This window comes from Rhinopithecus bieti, unplaced genomic scaffold (genome assembly GCF_001698545.2).
Source record: "Rhinopithecus bieti isolate Rb0 unplaced genomic scaffold, ASM169854v2 scaffold_3878, whole genome shotgun sequence".
NCBI classification, from domain to species: Eukaryota; Metazoa; Chordata; class Mammalia; order Primates; family Cercopithecidae; genus Rhinopithecus; species Rhinopithecus bieti.
This window is the reverse complement of record NW_016805059.1, coordinates 7227735-7248295: the sequence shown is the minus strand read 5'-3', so window position 1 is coordinate 7248295 and position 20561 is coordinate 7227735. Positions and strand designations below refer to the sequence as shown.

General features: G+C 39.6%; 1 protein-coding gene across 8 annotated transcripts in view; it reads right to left on the bottom strand.

Moving 5' to 3' along the window:
* Positions 1–3680: 3680 nt before the first annotated feature.
* Positions 3681–20561, bottom strand: part of SH3D19 (SH3 domain containing 19) — a 202374-nt gene continuing 185493 nt past the window's right edge. For 7 of the 8 annotated variants that reach the window (XM_017871132.1, XM_017871133.1, XM_017871134.1 and 4 more), the window contains 6 exons: positions 18246–18304; positions 16232–16434; positions 15512–15564; positions 11411–11597; positions 10857–10954; positions 3681–5595 (listed from right to left, as the gene is read on the bottom strand). In XM_017871132.1, the coding sequence (XP_017726621.1) occupies positions 5479–5595; positions 10857–10954; positions 11411–11597; positions 15512–15564; positions 16232–16434; positions 18246–18304 (717 nt within the window). In that variant the 3' untranslated portion in view covers positions 3681–5478. The remainder of the gene's footprint in view (positions 5596–10856; positions 10955–11410; positions 11598–15511; positions 15565–16231; positions 16435–18245; positions 18305–20561) is intronic. The other variant, XM_017871130.1, reaches the window with a different exon arrangement.

The following is a 20561-nucleotide window of genomic DNA, read 5'->3' as shown; positions in this document are numbered from 1 at the left end:
AAAAAAAAAAAAAAAAAAAAGAAGTCAAGGTAGAAAAATTATTGCAGGTATCAATTCCTCGAAGTGTGTAACATCCATCCCAGCCCTATTATTTTTTTGATACGGATTATTTTTTGATATGTATATGTATATATACGTATATATGTGTATGTGTATACACGTTTGTGTATATGTATATGTATATACATATGTATGTGCATATGTATATACACACATACGTATATGTACATGTATATATACAAACACGTGTATACATGTATACATACATGTATATATACACATACACATGCATACATATATAAATATACACATACCTACATATATGTATACACAAACACTTTTTTTTTTTGAGACAGTGTCTCTGTCGCCCAGGCTGCAGTACAGTGGTGTAATCTCAGCTCACTGCAACTTCCATTTCCCAGGTTCATGCAATTCTCCTGCCTCAGTCTCCCCAGTAGCTGGGATTACAGGCCCGTGTCACCATAGCCTGGCTAATTTTGTATTTTAGGAGAGACAGGGTTTCCCTATGTTGGTCAGGCTGGTCTTGAACTCCTGACCTCAGGTGATCCACCCGCCTTGGCCTCCCAAAGTGCTGGAATTACAGGTGTGAGTCATACTGCTCTGCCAGAGGCCAATATTTTGGTATTGTCAGTTAATTTTGTGAAACACAGACAGACAACCAGTAGGTAATATTCCTGCCAGAATTATGAATGTAAAACATTACTTCTCCTAAAAAATATTTAATTATTGCCTAATTTACAGTACTTGAAGATAAATAATCCGTGGTATACATATAATTAGAATTCCTTTAAAAAATCAGAATACGTCTCAGACTCTGAAATATAAATCTGTTAGCTTAACAGTGCTTTGGTTAATCTATTAGACTCCAATATACTTATACAGTGTTTTGTGTTATATTTTAATGAAAATCTAGATTTATGATTGCTCTACTGTTACCAAGGGTAGAGCTCTACAAAATACAGCTGTACAAGATCTGATGTTCTAAATATTTGAATATTTTCTATTAAAGAGAAAAGGAATCCCCATTAGTGGATCCATTCATGTTTCAGTTTCTAGGTGACATCAATATAAATTGTCCACATAAAACCGAGAAGCTGACAGGACTTTTCTTCCTGAAGGATAAAACTTCAAGGCTTTAATACATACTGTGTAATTCTTTCTAATCATGAAGTATTAGAGGCTACAACCATTACAGGCCAATGAAACAGATCAATTCTTCTTGTTTAACTGCTAAAGAGAAATGCATCACGTTGCCATAATAAATGGAAAAGAACTCGATTGGAAATCCACAGAGACAGGTTTTACTTTAGGCTCTGCAAGTAACTGTGACCTTAGGCAAATGATTTAACCTCTGCAAGTTGAGCTCTAGTCTCCAAGGGCTCTCTTCTGTGGTGTAACAGGATGAGCTTGCAATTAAGAGAGAGGCCCCTAGATGGTGGTGGTGTTCTGAGTCAGGCTTTCTATTTTTTTCCTTCTATAATTACAGTGAAGTAAAAGGCACAAGTTAGAAAATGACTTCACGTTAGTTCTGAAAAAAATTCAGTTGGCTGGGCAAGGTGGCTCACGCCTGCAAACCCAGCACTTTGAGAGGTCGAGGCGAGAAGACTGCTTGAGCCCAGGAGTTCAACACCAGCCTGGGCAACATGGTGAAACTCCGTCTTTACAAAAAACAAAAAATTAGGCTGTATGCGATGGCTCACACATGTAATCCCAGCACTTTGGGAGGCCGAGGCGGATGGTCACTTGAGGTCAGGAGTTCAAGATCAGTCTGGCCAACATGATGAAACCCGGTCTCTACTAAAATACAAAAAAATTAGCCAGGCACGGTGGTGCGTGTCTGTAATCCTAGCTACTCAGGAGGCTGAGGCAGGAGAATCACTTGAACCTGAGAGGCAGAGGTCACAGTGAGCCCAGATCGTGCCACTGCACTCCAGCCTGGGCAAGAGAGCAAGACTCCATCTCAAAAAATAAAATAAAATAAAATAAAATAAAATAAAACAAAATGAAAACAAAAGTTTGCCAGATATGGTGGCACATGCCTATAGTCCCAGTTACTTGGGAGGCTGAGGTGGGAGGAACACTTGAGGCCAGGAGTCTAAGGCTGCAGTGAGCCGAGATCATGCCATTGCACTCCAACCTGGGCAACAAAGTGAGACCCCGTCTCGAAAAAAAAAAAAAAATTCACTGTGAAGAATTCATTCAATGGCATTCAAAATGACATTGAATCATGAATCATATGGCTCATGTGCATTTTACATTAATTAAAAGAAATAAACCATTAATGATTATACCAAAGTGAACATATCACCTTATAATTAGTCCATATAGTCATCATTATTTTCTCTAGGTATATTTAGGTAAGCTTAAGAAACTGAGTAAAACTAAGCAATGATTGTTAGGAGTACTGATTTACAACCCTATAGAAAAATGATTTTTTTTTCAAATGCCAGTTCTACTAATAAATTCTGATAAGCACACTTTCTTTCAGTTTGAGTATTACAGACTGAATTCAAGACCTGTGATTTAGCCACCATGCAAGAAATATATTTCCTCATTTACCTTTCCCAGCCATGTAAACAAGGGCATCTTTTAAAGAAAAATGGCTTTTAGCTGTTCAAAGGATAGATAATATATTCAGATGGCTTCTAGGTTTTTTCACCTGAGGCTCTGCTTGCTGAGGAAAGGCTTCTCTAGTGTTATTATCAAAGCAAAAAGGATTAAGGGATTTCTAGTTTGAGGCGTTTAGTATTTAACCTAAAATTCGTGAAAGGGAAACAGAATGCTTTTATTTTCCCATAAAATTTCTGGAGTTAAATATGTTTCTCTCTAAACACATGTCGAGTCTTGCCTGAATTCAATCAATATGCAGAATAAGAAGTACTATGAGAAGCCATATATTAGCTTTTTTGCTTCTTTGTCAGTGGGTGTGTAATGAGTGGCAAGCCAAATAGGAATGAGAGTGAATCGGACATTAAAACTTGTGGAATTTTGTTCATATAGATTATGTCAAAATTAAGTGGAGAAAGATATTGAGTGAATCCAAGATAGTATCGGGCTTGTATGTGAAAGTCGATCCATCCATCCATACAGTCCATCCCAATCCCCAATCCATCCATCCATGCATGCATCATCATGCATCCACCAGTCCATCCATCGATCCATTCAATCCACGGTGCATCCCCACCACTCCAACCACCAACCTACACCCACCAAACAACCTTTTTGGCCTGAATGGTTGCAAAGGACAGGATAACAAAAATAAGTAAGTTACCAGCAGGACAGGGTGCGGTATACCAGCACTTGGGGAGGGCTGAGCAGGGCAGTTGCTTGAGCCCCCAGGGTTTGAACCCAGCCCAGGCAAACATGGGTGGGAAACCCCTGGTCTCACAAAAAGAAAAAATAAAATACAAAAATTAGGCTGGGGCACGGCTGATGTGTTGCCTTGTCAGTCCCAGCTTCTGCAGGAGGCTGGTGGGCAGAGAATCACTTGAGCCCATGAGGCCAAGGTTGGCATGAGCCAGATTGCATTGCACTCCACTGGTTAAAAGGAAAAACATGGAAACCCTGTCTGAAAAAAAAAAAAAAAAAAAAAAATTTATTATATATTATATATATACTACCACCTCCATTTTCAAAAAAATCAGTCTAGTATGGAAAGGGACTTTGAAAGTTCCAGTTCAGTTTATTACAGTGTCAAGTAGATTTACAACTATTGCACTTATCATTCTGCTGACAGAAGGCCAAAATTTAAGATGGAGATTTTCCTCTAATAAAGATAGGTTTTCAGAATCTTCAATATAAGATGTTAGAATTATAAAGGCAAAGATATATACCTCATGTTCCAGTCCATATCCTTCCTGCTGTTGTACAGTTTGCTGCAAATGATAATTTAATTTGGATAATGCTTTAAATAGATTTCTCATGAAATTACTTTTGAGTGAAATTTGACAAGAATTTTCTTTATACTCTCTTCTTCACCAAAACGTATTAGAAGTCCCCATAGTCCAAAATAAAATGTAACCACAGAATGGGGAGATAACTTTAGTCAAACACCAAGTAAATATTAGCTTCTTTGCAGAACTCCAGGTGGTATTCATGTAAAAGTGTGGTCATTGGTTGCCTAACTTTTTGGACAATGGGGAAAAAAAACAATAAAAGCTAAAATGTGGTCCAGCATATGAAACTCTTCTCAAAAACAGAAGAAGGTCATGAACATTGTTGGGAAAATGTTTCACATTTCCAATGAAATTCTATTCCATTGATCTGTTTGGAAGATTGTCTTCAACCTATTTGGCTCTAGTCCATAAACTGTAATTGATTCAGTCATGTAAAGAACCACTTTTATCTTAAGCTTAGAATTTATAACAATGGAAAGCAGGAAAATGGTTTTTCATTTACTCTAATAATTGTGCAGGGATGAGCTAGGGAAAAAATAAAACAAAAAAGTATCAGTCTTCTGTCCTCTTATTTTTCATTCTGATTATATCACAAAGAAATGAGCTGTGGAGGTTTGGCACTGTTTTCCATCTTAACAGTTGTTCTGTATTCTAAGATTTTATATGTGATTCATAATGTACTACTATAACAAGACACAATTTTTATATATTACTGAAATAATGCAAAGAAAATGAATTTTCCTTTGGGTCCAGTAATTGTCAAAGGAATGATTGCAGATTCAGGAAATGTGCTTTGTAATAACTCTGTTAACATAAAGTATACACTGAGAAAAAAAATAAGTATGGCACATATATGGAAGGATTAGTTGTATTAGCAAGGCATTTCAGGGATGGTTTTGGTTCTTTAGACTAAGTAAGACACATCCAATTTAGACCCCCTTCAAATCCTTAGACAAATGGGAATCACTTGGTAACGTAAGGATTATTTTGGTGGGCAGGGGCTGATTTCACCATGTGCTTACAAATGCTCCAACTAGTTGGTAAACTCCCACCTGAAGGAAGGATTTGCTCTGGTAATAAGGTTGATATGCTCAAGCTGTAAGAATTAATTTGAATATCAAAAATGAAATTTAGATTGCTAACCATGTCGTTACAGCATGTAGAATATTAAATGTTCTCTTTTTAAACTAAAGTAAAAAAATGAAGAAGCATGGTTAATTCACTTGTGCTGATTAAAACAGACGTCCACGTGCAACTTCTGCGTGTAAGCCTCCCCATGCTGCCATGCATGCCACCAGATGCTTTCCCTTCGCCTTGCTAATCCCACTAGATGATTTCCTCAGTAGAACCCTAGCTCATGGGTTTCCATGTGCATGTTTCTACTGTAATGAAAACTATCTACAAAATCTAGACGTTTTCTGCTTTCAGAAAATTCTAGTGTACCATGTACGGCTTAGATATTTCTTTTTCAGTTAAAAAAAATAGTGCAAAAACATATCTGATAGTCAAGGTGATAGTTCAAGTGAGTTCTTGTGCCAAGGAACACAGTCAAGCTTCTCCTCTAGCTGATCTGTAGAAACTGTATGTAGTTTTTGGGAAATATTCCAGATTTTCCCATTAGTTCTCCACTCATCCAGTCATCATCTACAGATTCCAGCTCTGTTATTATATCTCCAGCCTGTAAGACAAAAGGAGTTAGAATTATTGGTTTCTGTTGAGAATAAGCATAGTAAATAGTGGCCTACCTAGGGCAGCATGAATAATCTCTATAGAACTCATTTATCTTGATTGCTGAGAGATTAAATGACAAAGATGATCTATACCTAATGATGCCCTTTGCTTGTATGCCTCTATTCCTTAAATCTCATTCCTTTGCCATTGCCACCCTTGCTGCACTTTGATTTTCCTGCTTATATTTTGTGCCTCTCAAATTCACCACTCCTAATCTAAAATCCCTCTTGAACAAATAATACTAGTTACCACACACACACACACGATTATTTATTGAGTACCCACTATGTGTCAGACACTTTTCTGGGCACAATTAATATTCCCTCGTTCTACAACGGGAAGGCAAATAAGCTAGCAGAAGAGGACAGAAAGCATGGGATTGCCAACTCATTAGGGCCATCAAGGGAGGGCCTCACTGAAGGTGTCATAAAGGCAAAGACTTGGAGATGAGTGAGTCATGTGCTTCCTGTATGCCTTGTCTTATTCTGTGTACTTCACAGGAAATAACTTATGTAAACACCACCACAGTCCTAGAGATGAGTATTATGTTATCCTCATTTTAGAGATTTTTTTTGTTTGTTTGTTTTTTCCAGACAGAGTCTCGCTCTGTTGCCCAGGCTGGAGTGCAGTGGCGCAATCTAGGCTCACTGCAACTTCTGCCTCCCAGGTTCAAACAATTCTCCTGCCTTAGCATCCCAAGTAGTTGGGATTACAGGTGCCCATCACCACGTCCAGCTATTTTTTGTATTTTTAGTAGAGACGAGGTTTTACCACATTGGCCAGGCTGGTCTCAAACTCCTGACCTTGTGATCCACCTGCCTTGGCCTCGCAAAGTGCTGGGATTACAGGTGTGAGCCACTGCCCCTGGCTGAGATATATTTTTATAGATTTCCTTATTTTAGTGAAAAAGAAACCAAAACTCAGATAGATTATAACTTGCCAGTGTCGCATGTCTAGTTAGTGGTAGAACCAGATTTCAAATCTAGTGCGATTCCAGGGCTTGTATTCCTAACCACTAGACTATGTGGCTGCCACATTTTACAATGGTCCTTTTTACTTAGAAAGGCTTTTACTATAATTGCCTTTTATCAATACCCAGAGCATTTTGCACTTTACATTTATTCTTGCACATAATGGCATTTCTCCTCTACCATTTGGTTTATCACATTCCTCCTATGGCCCCGGTATCTTTTTTTTTTTTTTTGAGACAAAGTCTCACTCTGTGGCCCAGGCTGGAGTGCAGTGGCACAATCTTGGCTCACTGCAACCTCTGCCTCCTGGGTTCAAGCGATTCTCTTGCCATGGCCCCAATATCAAATTTGCATTTTTCCCATTTTAAAGAGCTTCACCTTGACTCAGGACACTGATTTATCTTCATCGGGTTAGTCAAAGGGGCTGTGTGTCTTATTCATGTGCAAATTAGAATTCCTTCAGCAGATGAAGACATAACTATTTTGTTCTTTATGGTTTCTAAACATTTCTTAGAATCTGTGTTTAAGGTGCTACAATGGTCCAATATGACTCTGGCTACTGTTAAGAATACCTTTATCAGGCTAACTGGATTTATTTGTAGCCTTAGTACATTACCCTCTGGGAAAAAAAAGTGGCTTGATTTAAGGGTTTTCTTTATGGAAAACGGAAAGGAAACATGCTATCAGATGTTATTAATTTACTCTGCTCTGCTAAAATCTGTAAAAATTCTGGCAATTCAAAGTTTTTGTTATAAATAAGTTCCTTCTGGTTCCTAAATTATAATTTAATAGTTAACTGAAGCTATTCTTGTAGGTCTGGTCCAAACCTACATACCGTGTCAGTTTCCTGAGGGCTAGGACTATTTGTTTTTTTTTTTGAGACGAAGTTTCGCTCTTGTTGCCCAGGCTGGAGTGCAATGGCGCGATCTCGGCTCTCTGTAACCTCCGCCTCCCAGGTTCAAGCGATTCTCCTGCCTCAGCCTCCAGAGTAGCTGGGACTACAGGCGTGAGCCACCACGCCTGGCTAATTTTGTATTTTTTAGTAGAGACGGGGTTTCTTCATGTTGGACAGGCTGGTCTTGAACTCCCGACCTCAGGTGATCCGCCTGCCTCGGCCTCCCAAAGTACTGGGATTATAGGCATGAGCCACTGTGCCCAGCCAGGCTAGGACTATTTTTAAAAATGAGTTTTGGCTGGGCACAGTGGCTCACACCTGTAATCCTGGCACTTTGGGAGGCTGAGGCACATGGATCGCCTGAGCTCAGGAGTTTGAGACCAGCCCGGCAACACAGTGAAACCCCGTCTCTACTAAAATACAAAAAATTAGCTGGGCGTGGTGGCACATGCCTGTAGTCCCAGCTACTCAGGAAGCCGAGGCAGGAGAATTGCTAGAATCTAGGAGGCAGAGGTTGCAGTGAGCTGAGATTGCACCTCTGACTGTACTCCAGCCTAGGCAGCAGAGCAAGATTCCTTCTCTAAAAAAAAAAAAAAAAAAAAAAAAAAAAAAAAAAAAAAAAAATCAGTTTTATCTATTAACATTCTGTGGATATTTAATAAAACTGAAAGCAGTGTAGAATCCCTTAATAACAACAACAACAACAACAATTCTAGAACTATCTTATGGACAACCACTTGTAAAATGAAATGAAGATAACCTGTTTTCTGGGAGATACTGTGCATTCTGTTATTTATATTGACATAGTTTAAATGAAGACCAAAATAACATCCAAGAAATTTGAATTCAGATTTTCACTTGCAGTAAGTTTATGTAAAGATAAAAGGAATACATTTCGAGCCACTGACTCTCAAGGACTAAGGCAACAGTTTTCTTTCTTCTTTTTTTTTTTAAAAAAAATTTTATTTTAAAGATCAAGACTTTAAAGGAAAAAAGGGAACTGATAGAAGGTTACGAATTTTTAATTTTGCATAGCTACAGCATAAGAAATACCTATCATTTATGGCTGGGTGAGGGGGCTTATGCCTGTAATCCCAGCTCTTTGGGAGGCTGGGGGTGGGGTGGATCACTTTGAGCTCAGGAGTTTGAGACCAGCCTGGCCAATATGGTGAAATGCCATCTCTGCTAAAAATACAAAAATTAGTCAGGTGTGGTGGTGCACATCTTTAGTCCCAGCTACTTGGGAGGCTGAGGCAGAAGAATCACTTGAACCCAGGAGGCAGACTGAGAGCGTGCCACAGCAATCCAGCCTGGGCGACAGAGCAAGACTCCATCCAAAAAAGAAAAAGAAAGAAAGAAAGGAAAGAAAGGAAAGAAAGGAAAGAAAGGAAAGAAAGGAAAGAAAGGAAAGAAAGGAAGAAGGAAGGAAGGAAGGAAGGAAGGAAGGAAGGAAGGAAGGAAGGGAAGGAAGGATATCTATTATCTGCTAACAATATATTATAACAGAAATGACATTTAATACAAAAAGATGCAATAACATTTTATTATTCAGAATAAAGTAAAACTCCATCACAAAATAGGAAGCTAGCAACCTTATGCTGACATATTTCAGTCAAGGTATCCCCCTCTTACCCCAACAAAGGCTGCACATACCTGATTCCGGTATTGCCTTGTTTTCCTCTTTTTCTTTGTTGAGATAGGGTCTTGCTATGTTGACCAGGCTGGTCTTTTTATTTTTTCATTTTTTATTTTTTTTATTTTTTTATTTTTGACACAGAGTCTGGCTCTGTCACCCAGGCTGGAGTGCAGTGGCCGGATCTCAGCTCACTGCAAGCTCAGCCTCCCGGGTTTACGCCATTCTCCTGCCTCAGCCTCCCGAGTAGCTGGGACTACATGCGCCTGCCACCTCGCCTGGCTATTTTTTTTTTTGTATTTTTAGTAGAGACGGGGTTTCACTGTGTTAGCCAGGATGGTGTCGATCTCCTAACCTTGTGATCTGCCCGCCTTGGCCTCCCAAAGTGCTGGGATTATAGGCATGAGCCACTGCGTCCGGCCATTCAGGCTGGTCTTAAACTCCTGACCTCAAGTGATCCTCCTGCTTTGGCTTCCCAAAAGTGTTGGGATTAGAGGTGTGAGCCACTGTACTTGGCCTTTTTCTCTTCTTGTTGTAGGCAAGTGAAAACCCTGTTTGGCTCTCCACTGTTTTAAACCACACCTTGTCCAATCATTCCTTGATATGTTAATTCTTTCTATAGCATCCTTGCCTCTGACTGAATATCTTCAATGCTAGAGAATTTACCACTGTCTGACACAGGCTATTTTTACAGCAGTGACTACTAAATCCACCCTCCTTCTTCTAGCACTGTTCCCAAAGTACTTTCCTCTGACCATGGTCCAGTTGTGGATTAGGGAAATAGAATCATGAAAATACCTACTTTTGGCCAGGCACAGTGGCTCACGCCTGTAATCCCAGCACTTTGGGAGGCCGAGGTGGGCAGATCACGACGTCAGGAGATCGAGACCATCCTGGCTAACATGGTGAGACCCTGTCTCTGCTGAAAATACAAAAAAATTAGCCGGGCGAGGTGGCGGGCGCCTGTAGTCCCAGCTACTCAGGAGGCTGAGGCAGGAGAATGGCATGAACCCAGGAGACGGAGCTTGCAGTGAACCGAGATCATGCCACTGCACTCTCTCCAGCCTGGGTAACAGAGCAAGACTCTTGTCTCAAAAAAAAAAAAAAAAAGAAAGAAAAGAAAATATCTACTTTTACTTTAAGAAAAAATTAGGCATTTCTTCGGTGGAAAAAAAACAAAACAAAAACGAACAAACAAAAAACCTCTGCAAACTAGCTCAACCTTTTGGGACTATTTCCCCAAAGCTCTGGTCATTGCCTTTGTGGACAAGAATTTAGTGTCTTATAAGGCTACTATGCTACTAGTGCAAATTGTAGCAGGTGCTATCTGATTCTCCATCAGTTTCAAAGACATGTCAATGGCAGGCTTGGAGGGCCATGTAGACGGTCATCTGTTACTAATAAAAAGCCTAATATTACTGAGATGTGATGATGTAAGACCAAGGAACAGGGGATTACTTTGGGGATGTATGGGGGTGTAAAGCCAAGGTTTTCTCTAAGTACCTTAATGCCTGGTTGATACTGTAAATTAACAGGCAGGCCTATTTGCACTATTCACTTTCTGTAATGTCTTCCCTTATAATTAGGGTCGGAGATCTCTTCATTCTTGAGTAATGATCAATATTCCACCCAAATGTTCCATCATTCAATGGAAAACATTTAAAAAATTATAGTGCTTTATGTAGTTATGAAGAGATACACATTCTGACCTTGAAGGAAAGCTCATCTTCATTCTCCCCTCGGAAATCATATAAGGCTTTGGCCTTCCTCCCCTTCGGTACCATGGCTGACATACTTTTTGCCTCAGCTGTGAAGACATAAAAAATTTAAATATATAGAAACACAGTGGACTAAAACACAAATCTAACATCTAAAAAAAAAAAACTCTTGTCGCTCTAAAACACAGTATTTTCTCTTCAGAGGTAGTGATATTAGAGATAAAAAACATTTTAAAACAGTATGTTCAATTAATTTTGAACTTATTTAACTTTCAAGAAGATGAACAATGTCCTCTTAGCAGGGAAAATTACATAAACTGTTTTATTAGATGGAATATTAGCCATTATTTAGTGAAGACATTTTTATCTTTTTTTTCTATAACTCTAACAAAGTATATGAATGCAGTTTGCACAACTTCATGTATCAACTCTTTCAAATATAGACAGACACACTGAGCAGGGCCAGAGGGGAAAGGAATGTATATAGTTTTGAAGGTTTCAGGCTCCCCGTGAGGAGTAGCACTCATGCCTTGCGGTTGTCATACCTGGGCAGGGCCTCACAAACACTGCTGGGAAGATCCCCTCCCTGTCCTGCAGTCTGCCCCTGCACCAGTCAGAATCCAGACGTTCCAGAATCTGGATCCGGTCTCCCCTCTTGAAGGATAAGTCATCACTGGTCTCTGCTGTAAAACTGTGAAGCGCTTCACACCATTCTGCAGAAAGACTGTTAACCTGTTATCAATTAGAAGTGTGGTCAGAAATGTAAGATTTTATTTGAAATTGAGTTCTACAAAGCTTAAAGAGTAGTGTGGAAAAAAAGTTAAGTGGTCTTAAGATTTCAAAGCCTGAAGACTTCTTTAAATTATCTAATACTTTATGTTGCTATCAAGTTTCAGAAATAAAAGTTTCCAATAATTTTTTCTTAAATTATAACTCTAAATGACAAGTGTGATAGAATTTGTGGCTTTTCTGCTTTTGAGGGATATACAAAGCTTAAGCAAACACTTTTTTCCTTTTCTTTTCTGAGACAAGTTCTTACTTAGTAACCCAGGGTGGAGTGCAGTGACAGAATCATAGCTCACACTGCAGTCTTGACTTCCTGGGCTCAGGCAATCCTCCCTCCTCAGCCTCCCAAGTAGCTGGGATTACAGGTGCGGCCACCACACTCGGCTATTTAATTTTATTTTTGCAGAGATGAGGTCTCACTATATTGCCCAGGCTGGTCTTGAACTCTTGGCTCAAGTGATCCTCCCAGCCTCCCAAAGTTCTGGGATTACAAGCATGATCCACCTCACTCAGCCAAAAAACTTTTTTCTTACTATGACCTATTATATTGTTATATTGAATAATTAGGTCAAAGCATAAAATATTTATGCATAGTATTTGACACTGAAAAAATTCTGATACAGTAATTATCAGTGAAGCTCTTCTTTATTTAAATTAGGAAGGATCAGAATGGGTGGGTCTATTAATTCCCAGGTCTTTATTTGATTCAGAGACTATTAGATTCCATAGCACAGAACTTCATTAATTCACACTTTTAATTTTATGAGGTGTAGTTAACTCTGAGATGGGCAGGATAACACCCAGATGTGGTGGGCTAGTGTAAGAACGCTTTTATCCCAGGTACATTAGAGAAAGGTTTTGCTCTGTGAAGAGGCAGCTCTGCCAGTTTGGGATGGGAACCCTATGTTCAAGAGGCTCAAGCAGATAATAGAGGATAATGAAAAGGCTTTTTTTTTTTTTTGTCCGAGATAGAGTCTCGCTCTGTTGCCCAGGCTGAAGGGCAATGGAGTAATCTTGGCTCAATGCAACCTCCGCCTCCCGGATTCAAGCAATTCTCCTGCCTCAGCCTCCTGATTAGCTAGGACTACAGGCGGGCACCACTACACCCAGCTAATTTTTGTATTTTTAGTAGAGACGGGGTTTCACCATGTTGGCCAGGCTGGTCTCGAACTTCTGGCCTGAAGCAATACACCTGCCTCGGCCTCCCAAGGAGCTGGGATTACAGGAGTGAGCCACAGCGCCTGGCCAGGACAAAGGCTTTGGAACTAGCCAGGCAAGGGTTCTAGACCCAGTTCTGCCACTTCTTAACTTCGTGACACTGGGCAAGATGCTTCTCTTAGCTAAGGCTCAGCTTCATCTTGGGGTTACTAAGAGGATTAAATGAGACAATGCATGTCTAACATTTAGTCCAGTGCCTGGCACATCTTAAGTGCTCAATAACTGATGGCTTACAAAACAAAACAAAACAAAAGCAAGCAAACAACACTAACCTTGCCCTCTTGCCCCTGCACCTGAGTAACCAACCCTAAAGGATGGAACTTATCATTCCCCAGAAATGCAGGCAACAACCATGTGAACATTTCCTTTTGGAGAACTGTAGTCAGTTTCCTTCCTGTTTCACTTTATCAGTGGGTAGGGACAAAAGGATTAGGGGACACACAGGCCAATTACAAGTGACATTTTCACAAACATAATCATCCCATCAGGCTTAACTCTTCTAAATTTGTCACCGAAAAAACAATGGAAGGCTGGATGTGGTGGATCACCCCTGTAATCCTAGCACCTTGGGAGGCTGAGGCAGGTGGATCGCTTGAGCCCAGGAGTTTGAGACCAGCCTGGGTAACAAAGTGAGACCCTGTCTACAAAAAAGACAAAAATTAGCTGGGAGTGGTGGTGTGTGCCTGTCACCCCAGCTCCTTAGGAGGCTGAGGTGGATTGCTTGAGCCTGGGAAGCAGAGGTTGCAGTGAGCTGAGATCTTGCCACTGCACTCGACCTGGGCATCAGAGTGAGACCCTGTCTCAAAAAACAAAACAAAACAAAACAAAAACAAAAACAACAAACAAACAACAAAAACAACAACAAACTAAAAAACAACAGAAGGTACCACATTCCTAGTACCTTTAAGCACTTCTGGAGTCATGTTACAAAGTGTAAAAATTTTAACCCATTATTTTTCTCCTTCTCATTATACAAATGAAACAATTTTTCCTAAATATTTGGTAAGCTGAGAAATGTATAAAGAAATGGAGGAGGCCAGGCGCAGTGGTTCATGTCTGTAATCCCAGCACTTTGGGAGGCTGAGGCGGGTGGATCATGAGGTCAGGAGTTCAAGACCAGCCTGGCCAAGATGGTAAAACCCTGTCTCTGCTAAAACTACAACAACTAGCAAAGCATGGTGGCAGGCGCCTGTAATCCCAGCTACTTGGGAGGTTGAGGCAGGAGAATCGCTTGAACTCGGGTGGCAGAGGGTGCAGTGAGTCAAGATTGCGCTATTGCACTCCAGCCTGGGCGAAAGAGTGAGACTCCATCTCAGAAAAAAATAAAAGAAGTTGGGGTGGGGGGAACCTACCCATTATATAATCTTACTACCTAGATGCAATTTAATACTAACTTGAATAATTTCCTTCCAGTCTTTTTATGCTATATATTCAATTTTATATCCCCTTTCCCTATATGTTTCCTCTCATGACATTTAAAAAATGATTTTACTTTATAAATCTAGTTTTTCATAGCTTTAGTACATTCTCCCAATAATGGTCATATTTAGGTCATTTCCAATTTTTTCTTATTATATTAGCACTATGCTCATCTTTGTGACTCAAACTCTCATTTTTTAATCCTTTTCTGTTGTTTTTTTTTTTTTTGAGATGGAGTCTCGCTCTGTCGCCAAGGCTGGAGTGCAGTGGCGCGATCTCGGCTCACTGCAAGCTCTGCCTCCTGGGTTTACGCCATTCTCCTGCCTCAGCCTCCCGAGTAGCTGGGACTACAGGCGCCCGCCACCTCGCCCGGCTAGTTTTCGTATTTTTTAGTAGAGACGGGGTTTCACCGTGTTAGGGAGGATGGTCTCGATCTCCTGACCTTGTGATCCGCCTGTCTCGGCCTCCCAAACTGCTAGGATTACAGGCTTGAGCCACCGCACCCGGCTTTTATCCTTTTCTTAGGGTGATAATAATGTGTACTTTCTCTCTTTGCTGACACTCACATGTGTATAATTGCTTGTTTAGTGTTGAGCTGCACTGAATCTTTGTTAACTGAATAGGTTAAATGGTATTTTATTGCTGTCTTATTATATATTTTCTTGATTACTAGAAAGGTTAAATATTTTTTCAATATTAGCCGCTTATTGTACCTCTTTTATGAACTCTCTAATCATGTCTCTTTTTCATTTTCTTTCTTTTTATTTTGAGACAAAATCTCGCTCTGTCACCCAGGCTGGAATGCAGTGGTGCTATCTCGGCTCACTGTAATCTCTACCGCCGGGTTCAAGCTATTCTCCTGCTTCAGCCTTCTAAGTAGCTGGGACTACAGGTACATGCCACCACACCTGATTACGTTTTGTATTTTTAGTAGACAGTGTTTCACCATGTTGGCCAGGCTGGTCTCAAACTCCTGACTTCAGGTAATCCACCCACCTTGCCTTCCCAAAGTGTTGGGATTACAGGCATGAGCCACTGTGCCCAGCATCTGTTTTCATTTTCTATCAGGGTTTGCGTGTCTTTGCATGAGCTCTCTATATAAAATATATTAACCATCTAAGTAATTTATTATAAACATTTGTTGTATGAATTGAAAAATTAATTCATACTATATTCCCTTAATAACCTGGCTGTCACTATAGTCATCTGTTCAAGCAGCCTACCTGAGAGTTTGAACCAGAATCTTCTTTTTTGGTTTTCAGTGGTACCTTTGTGCCTACATTAAAAAAAACAAACAAACACAGGAAGTCAGAACATTAGATGTGAGGGCCATATAGTATTAAAAATAAATGGTTGGGGTGGGAGTGAAGAGTCTGGGATTCCACACCAGTCTCTTCATGTATTGCCTACGTTGCCTTAACCTGTAGTACCCTCACTGAGCTTGTTTAGTTAATTGTAAAGTAAGCACAATTATTTATAGTCTACATACATTAGTAACAGTCTATAGTTCATTTCTGTTTAAAAGTCTTTGCCATTTATTTATTTATTTATTTATTTATTTGAAACAGAGTCTGGCTCTGTTGCCCAGGCTGAAGTACAGTGGTACAGTCATAGCTCACTGCAGCCTCAAACTCCTGGTCTCAGGTGATCCGCCCACTGTTGCCTCTCAAAGTGTTGAGATTACAGGTCTAAGCCACCACACCCAGCCTCTTTGCCATTTCTTATATGAAGTTATTGCTAATTACCTAAAATACCAAAACCAGCTCTTTGAGAGACGTCCACAAATGATGTCTATCCCATACAAATTCTCATTTTAAAATCAGTTTTCCTTCTACCTTAAAAATATGGCAATATGGATTATTATACAGCTTAAGTATAATGCTATTATTTGGTTTATTTGAATTAGGACATGACATAACAAAAAAAAAATTCTCTATACTCACTTAAAACATTTGCACCAGAGGTGGGATAATCCTCAACAGGTTCCACAAAGTTCAAGGGGAAAATCCCAGTTCTGCCTCGAACTTCTCCTCTGGCCCATTCCTCATTCACGTACTCTTTAAGAATAATAATTTCTCCCTCTGAGAAACTCAACTCATCCTTCTGCTCTCCAATATATTCAAACCGAGCAACACATCTTGAGCCTCTGAATGAAGAACACATTTTGTGGATTAGACTAGAGAGTGCTTTTAAAATGTTTAAAAACCTTCATTCAGTCTTTCAATAAGTATTTATTCTGGGTTTACCATGGAATAAGGTATACTAGGCTAATTTGAAATTATTCCATGAAAAACAGTTAGTTACACTTCTAATTAACAGATAGGAACCTATTCACTCAAAAAGGCTAAAGCTCAAGATCACAGAGTGCACGCAGCTGGGTGCTTAGTTTATCCTGCTGTGTCTTTTGATCATCTTACTCCCCAGTCTCCATATGTTTGTATCCTTGGGCCACAGCAATCCATGGTCCAGTCTGAACCCTTCCAATCATAAATGCACTGAGTTGAGGAGTGTTAACCCTAGGAATCTCGGGGCAAGTCATCAAATTTCCTGACTACTAATCAGGGCAGAATGCAATGGGCATCAGCTGGGCAAAGTCGATGCTCAATTAATCAGTGAGTTGGCCTTAAAAACTAGAAGGTTTAAAGAAAACAGAAACTCGGCATATCATAACACACAATCTCGGACCCAACTCTGTTACCTTTAAAAAGAAACGATTTTTGTATCGCCTTTAAAAGGGCTAAATTTCTGACATTTGGGACAATCCTTACATGATCTGCAATTTTGACTGAAAATAAGATAAAAGCAGAGATAAAATCGTGTCTCTAGAAGGTGTGCTTTAATACTAATCCCTAAATTTGAGGGTTTAGAAAGGAAGTTTCAATAGCAACAGGCTAAGGAGAAGCAATTGCCTAAAGAGAAAAGGTTGATTCTAGCTCTCACAGAATTCTGATTTAAGTCAGATCAATGGGTCAATGACTGTAAAAGCCCACTTCAAATTCAACCTGCTGAGATACAGTATATGCTGCTTAAAAATAGAGAAAAACTGAATCTGAAATAGAATTCAACTACTGTGGATCAGAAGTTTTCTTATTTGTGATAACCTTTGCATTTGTTTTCTAAAGTCCTCTGGGAGCATCTCCTTATGTCTGACCTATTCATAGACAGGTTTACAGTCTCCAGCAGGTAATGAATTCTATTCATTTGCTCATTTAACTGGAATATAAAGTTGCATTATGGCAGTGTTTTAAATCACAAAGGAGTTACAACGACGCATAAAATGGTATATAAATTCAGGGAAAGGTCCTCAACTTAACTCTTCCTTCATTTTCTTCTAGTTCCTCTTAAAAACAAAAAAATACAAAATGTCTAGCAGTTATTGTAGGATTCATATTTCTACAGGATTTAATTATTTCTCATGACAAAAATACTTGAACCTTCTAAAAACTGGGTAGATAACACCAGAAGGCCAAAATAAAATGCAGTAAATGATGAAACTATCTCTGCTCATGCTAAGGCCAGGCTGCAGGAAGCACTGGCATAGACTGTGCTTTGCTGCTTTCTCTATGTCCTGCATTGATGTTGCAGAATTGCTTAGGTAAGCTTCTATCAGCATGTTCATGATGTATTTTCATCAGAATTTTAACCCATTGTCACCTTTTAAACAAGTTTTCTTTGTAATTAAAAAGACACAGTGAGCATTGGAATAATCACTATGTGAAGTGTTTTCTTTTAAAATAAAGAATAAATAAATAATAGAGAGGGGTTCTTGCTATGTGGCCCAGGCTAGTCTTGAACTCCTGGCCTCAAGCAATCCTCCCACCTCAGCCTCCCAAAGTACTGGGATACAGGTCTGAGCCACCATGCCTGACCTTGGAGTGTTTTAAGCTTGGTAATTCTTCACGATATAGATGGTTATCTCCTTTGTATTTTGTGCAAAAGAACACAAATAAAACTTACTTAACACAATGAGATGAAACAGATTCTCTTTTCCCATTTCCTCCTTCTGGAATATCAATCTAGTAAAGACAAAATCAAGGCAACAATTATTTTTTTTTCAGATTTTCGTCAGATAAATTTAAGGTTAAGTAATTAGAAAGTGCATGATTGAAATGGATTTGTTTAGCTAGGTGTTAATCTGATTAAGAGGAACTACAGGTGCTAACTGGTAAAAAAAAAATCCTGAATTTGGATTAAAAAAAAGTATAACGTGTGAAGTAGCCTTCCTTGAGTGGCCAATCAATTCTCTTATTTGCTGGAATAACCACATTAATATCACTCTAATTCTGACTGAATTTTCTTTATCCCTTTTTTTTTTTTTGAGGCAGGGTCTAACTCTGTCACCCAGGCTGGAGTGCAGCGGCACAATCAGAACTCACTGCAGCCTCGACCTCCCAGGCTCAAGTGATCCTTCTGCTTTACCTCCCCCAAGTAGCTAGGACTACAGGTATGTACCACCACACCCGGCTAATTTGTGTATTTTTAGCAGAGACAGGGTTTCACCATTGTTGCCTGAGCTGGTCTTGAACTCTTGGACTCAAGCAATCTGCCTGCCTTAGCCTCCCAAAGTGCTGGTATTATAGGCGTGAGCTGCCACACCCTGCCAGCTCTATCCCATATTCTCCAGGTTGAAAACTGCAGCTGAGAAGGACTTAAGATAGAAATCAGGCATTAGGCATTCACAGTGCCACGCATTAGCTCTACCACACCTACTCCAAGTGTTGGTAGAACCCTGCAATACTTCTCTGACCCCAAGATAAAATATTTCAATAAAACTTTGGATTCTTGGGCCGGGTGCAGTGGCTCAAGCCTGTAATCCCAGCACTTTGGGAGGCTGAGGTGGGTGGACCAGGAGTTCGAGACTAGCCTGGCCTGGGCAACAACTGCGAGACTGTCTCAAAAAACAAAACAAAACAAAACAAAACAAAGCAAACAACTTGTGGATTCTCTTCACATTTATAACTGGAACATTTTCCCCCTTCAACATGAATAGGGAAGGAAGAAAGGAATCTGTATTTAGCAAACATCTACTAAGTGGCAAGCACTTTATTTTATTTATTTTTTGAGACAGGGTCTCACTCTGTTGCCCAGGCTGGAGAGCAGTGGCATGATTATGGCTCACTGCAGCCTTGCCCTCCCATGCTCACACCATCTTCCCACTTCAGCCTCCCAAGTAGCTGGAGTTGCAGACACCTGACACCATGCCCAGCTAATTTTTCAATTTTTTGTGGGGACAGGGTCTCATTATGTTGCCCAGCCTGGTCTTGAACTCCTGAGCTCAAGTGATCCTACCGCCTCAGCCTCCCAAAGTGTTGGAATTACAGGCATGAGCCACTGTGCCCAGCCAAGCACTTAATATAGTATCTTATTTCCAAGGCTCAGTAGAGGAGGGCTGGGTTGCAATAAAACATTTGGCTATAATGCATGCAATCTAAAACTACTTAAAGCTTGAGGTTTATATTAATTAAATCAGTGCCTCCTTGATGAATTTTAAAGGTTTGAAGTTTTAAAACAATTTTTTTAAACTCGTGGGCTTAGAAATAACACACCAATAATGTGGCAGATTCTGTGTGATTGATTTCAGTGTGGTAATTGTGCTTTTTAAAGTACTGCTACATCGGGCAGAAGAAAAATGAGGAAGAGTGCTAAAACAAACATTATTCTTAATATTAATTTAGAGAATGTAGTTGAACTTCTTCAAAGAATCAAGGCATAGATAAACTAGACAATTTTTAATGCCTACCCTTCATAATCCAAGAGATTCAAATTCATTTCCATTTGAAGAATTCAGATTTTCTGTTAGTCTTGTTTTCTAATTTTGTGATGTAATGGAATTTGTTTACTTTTTCCTTCCAAATAAGCTGTTAATGCAGTTAAGCTAGATTTTTTTGATATTTCATGGTATCATAAGTTATATCAGGGACGAAGTCATCCTCTTCCAATGATACAAATGTGTGAGGGCTATCTGATTTTATCCCCATATTTCACAGCCATCTGGGCTTACACACAGCTCTCACACACAGGAATGCTTTCACAAGTTAGGCTGTGAGGGTATATAAAATTCTGGTACTTTAATATAATTATTCTAATCAGATTAGAAATTATTTTGTGGGCACAACCATTAATGAACCACTATCTACAATACAAATACCTCTGTATTCCCAAATAGATTTTTTTTTTTAAAGACAGAGATAAATAAGAATGGAAAAGATGAAAGAAACCCAAACCAAAATGTACTCCAAAGAAAAGAAGTGGTACCATAATCTCAGAGGACAC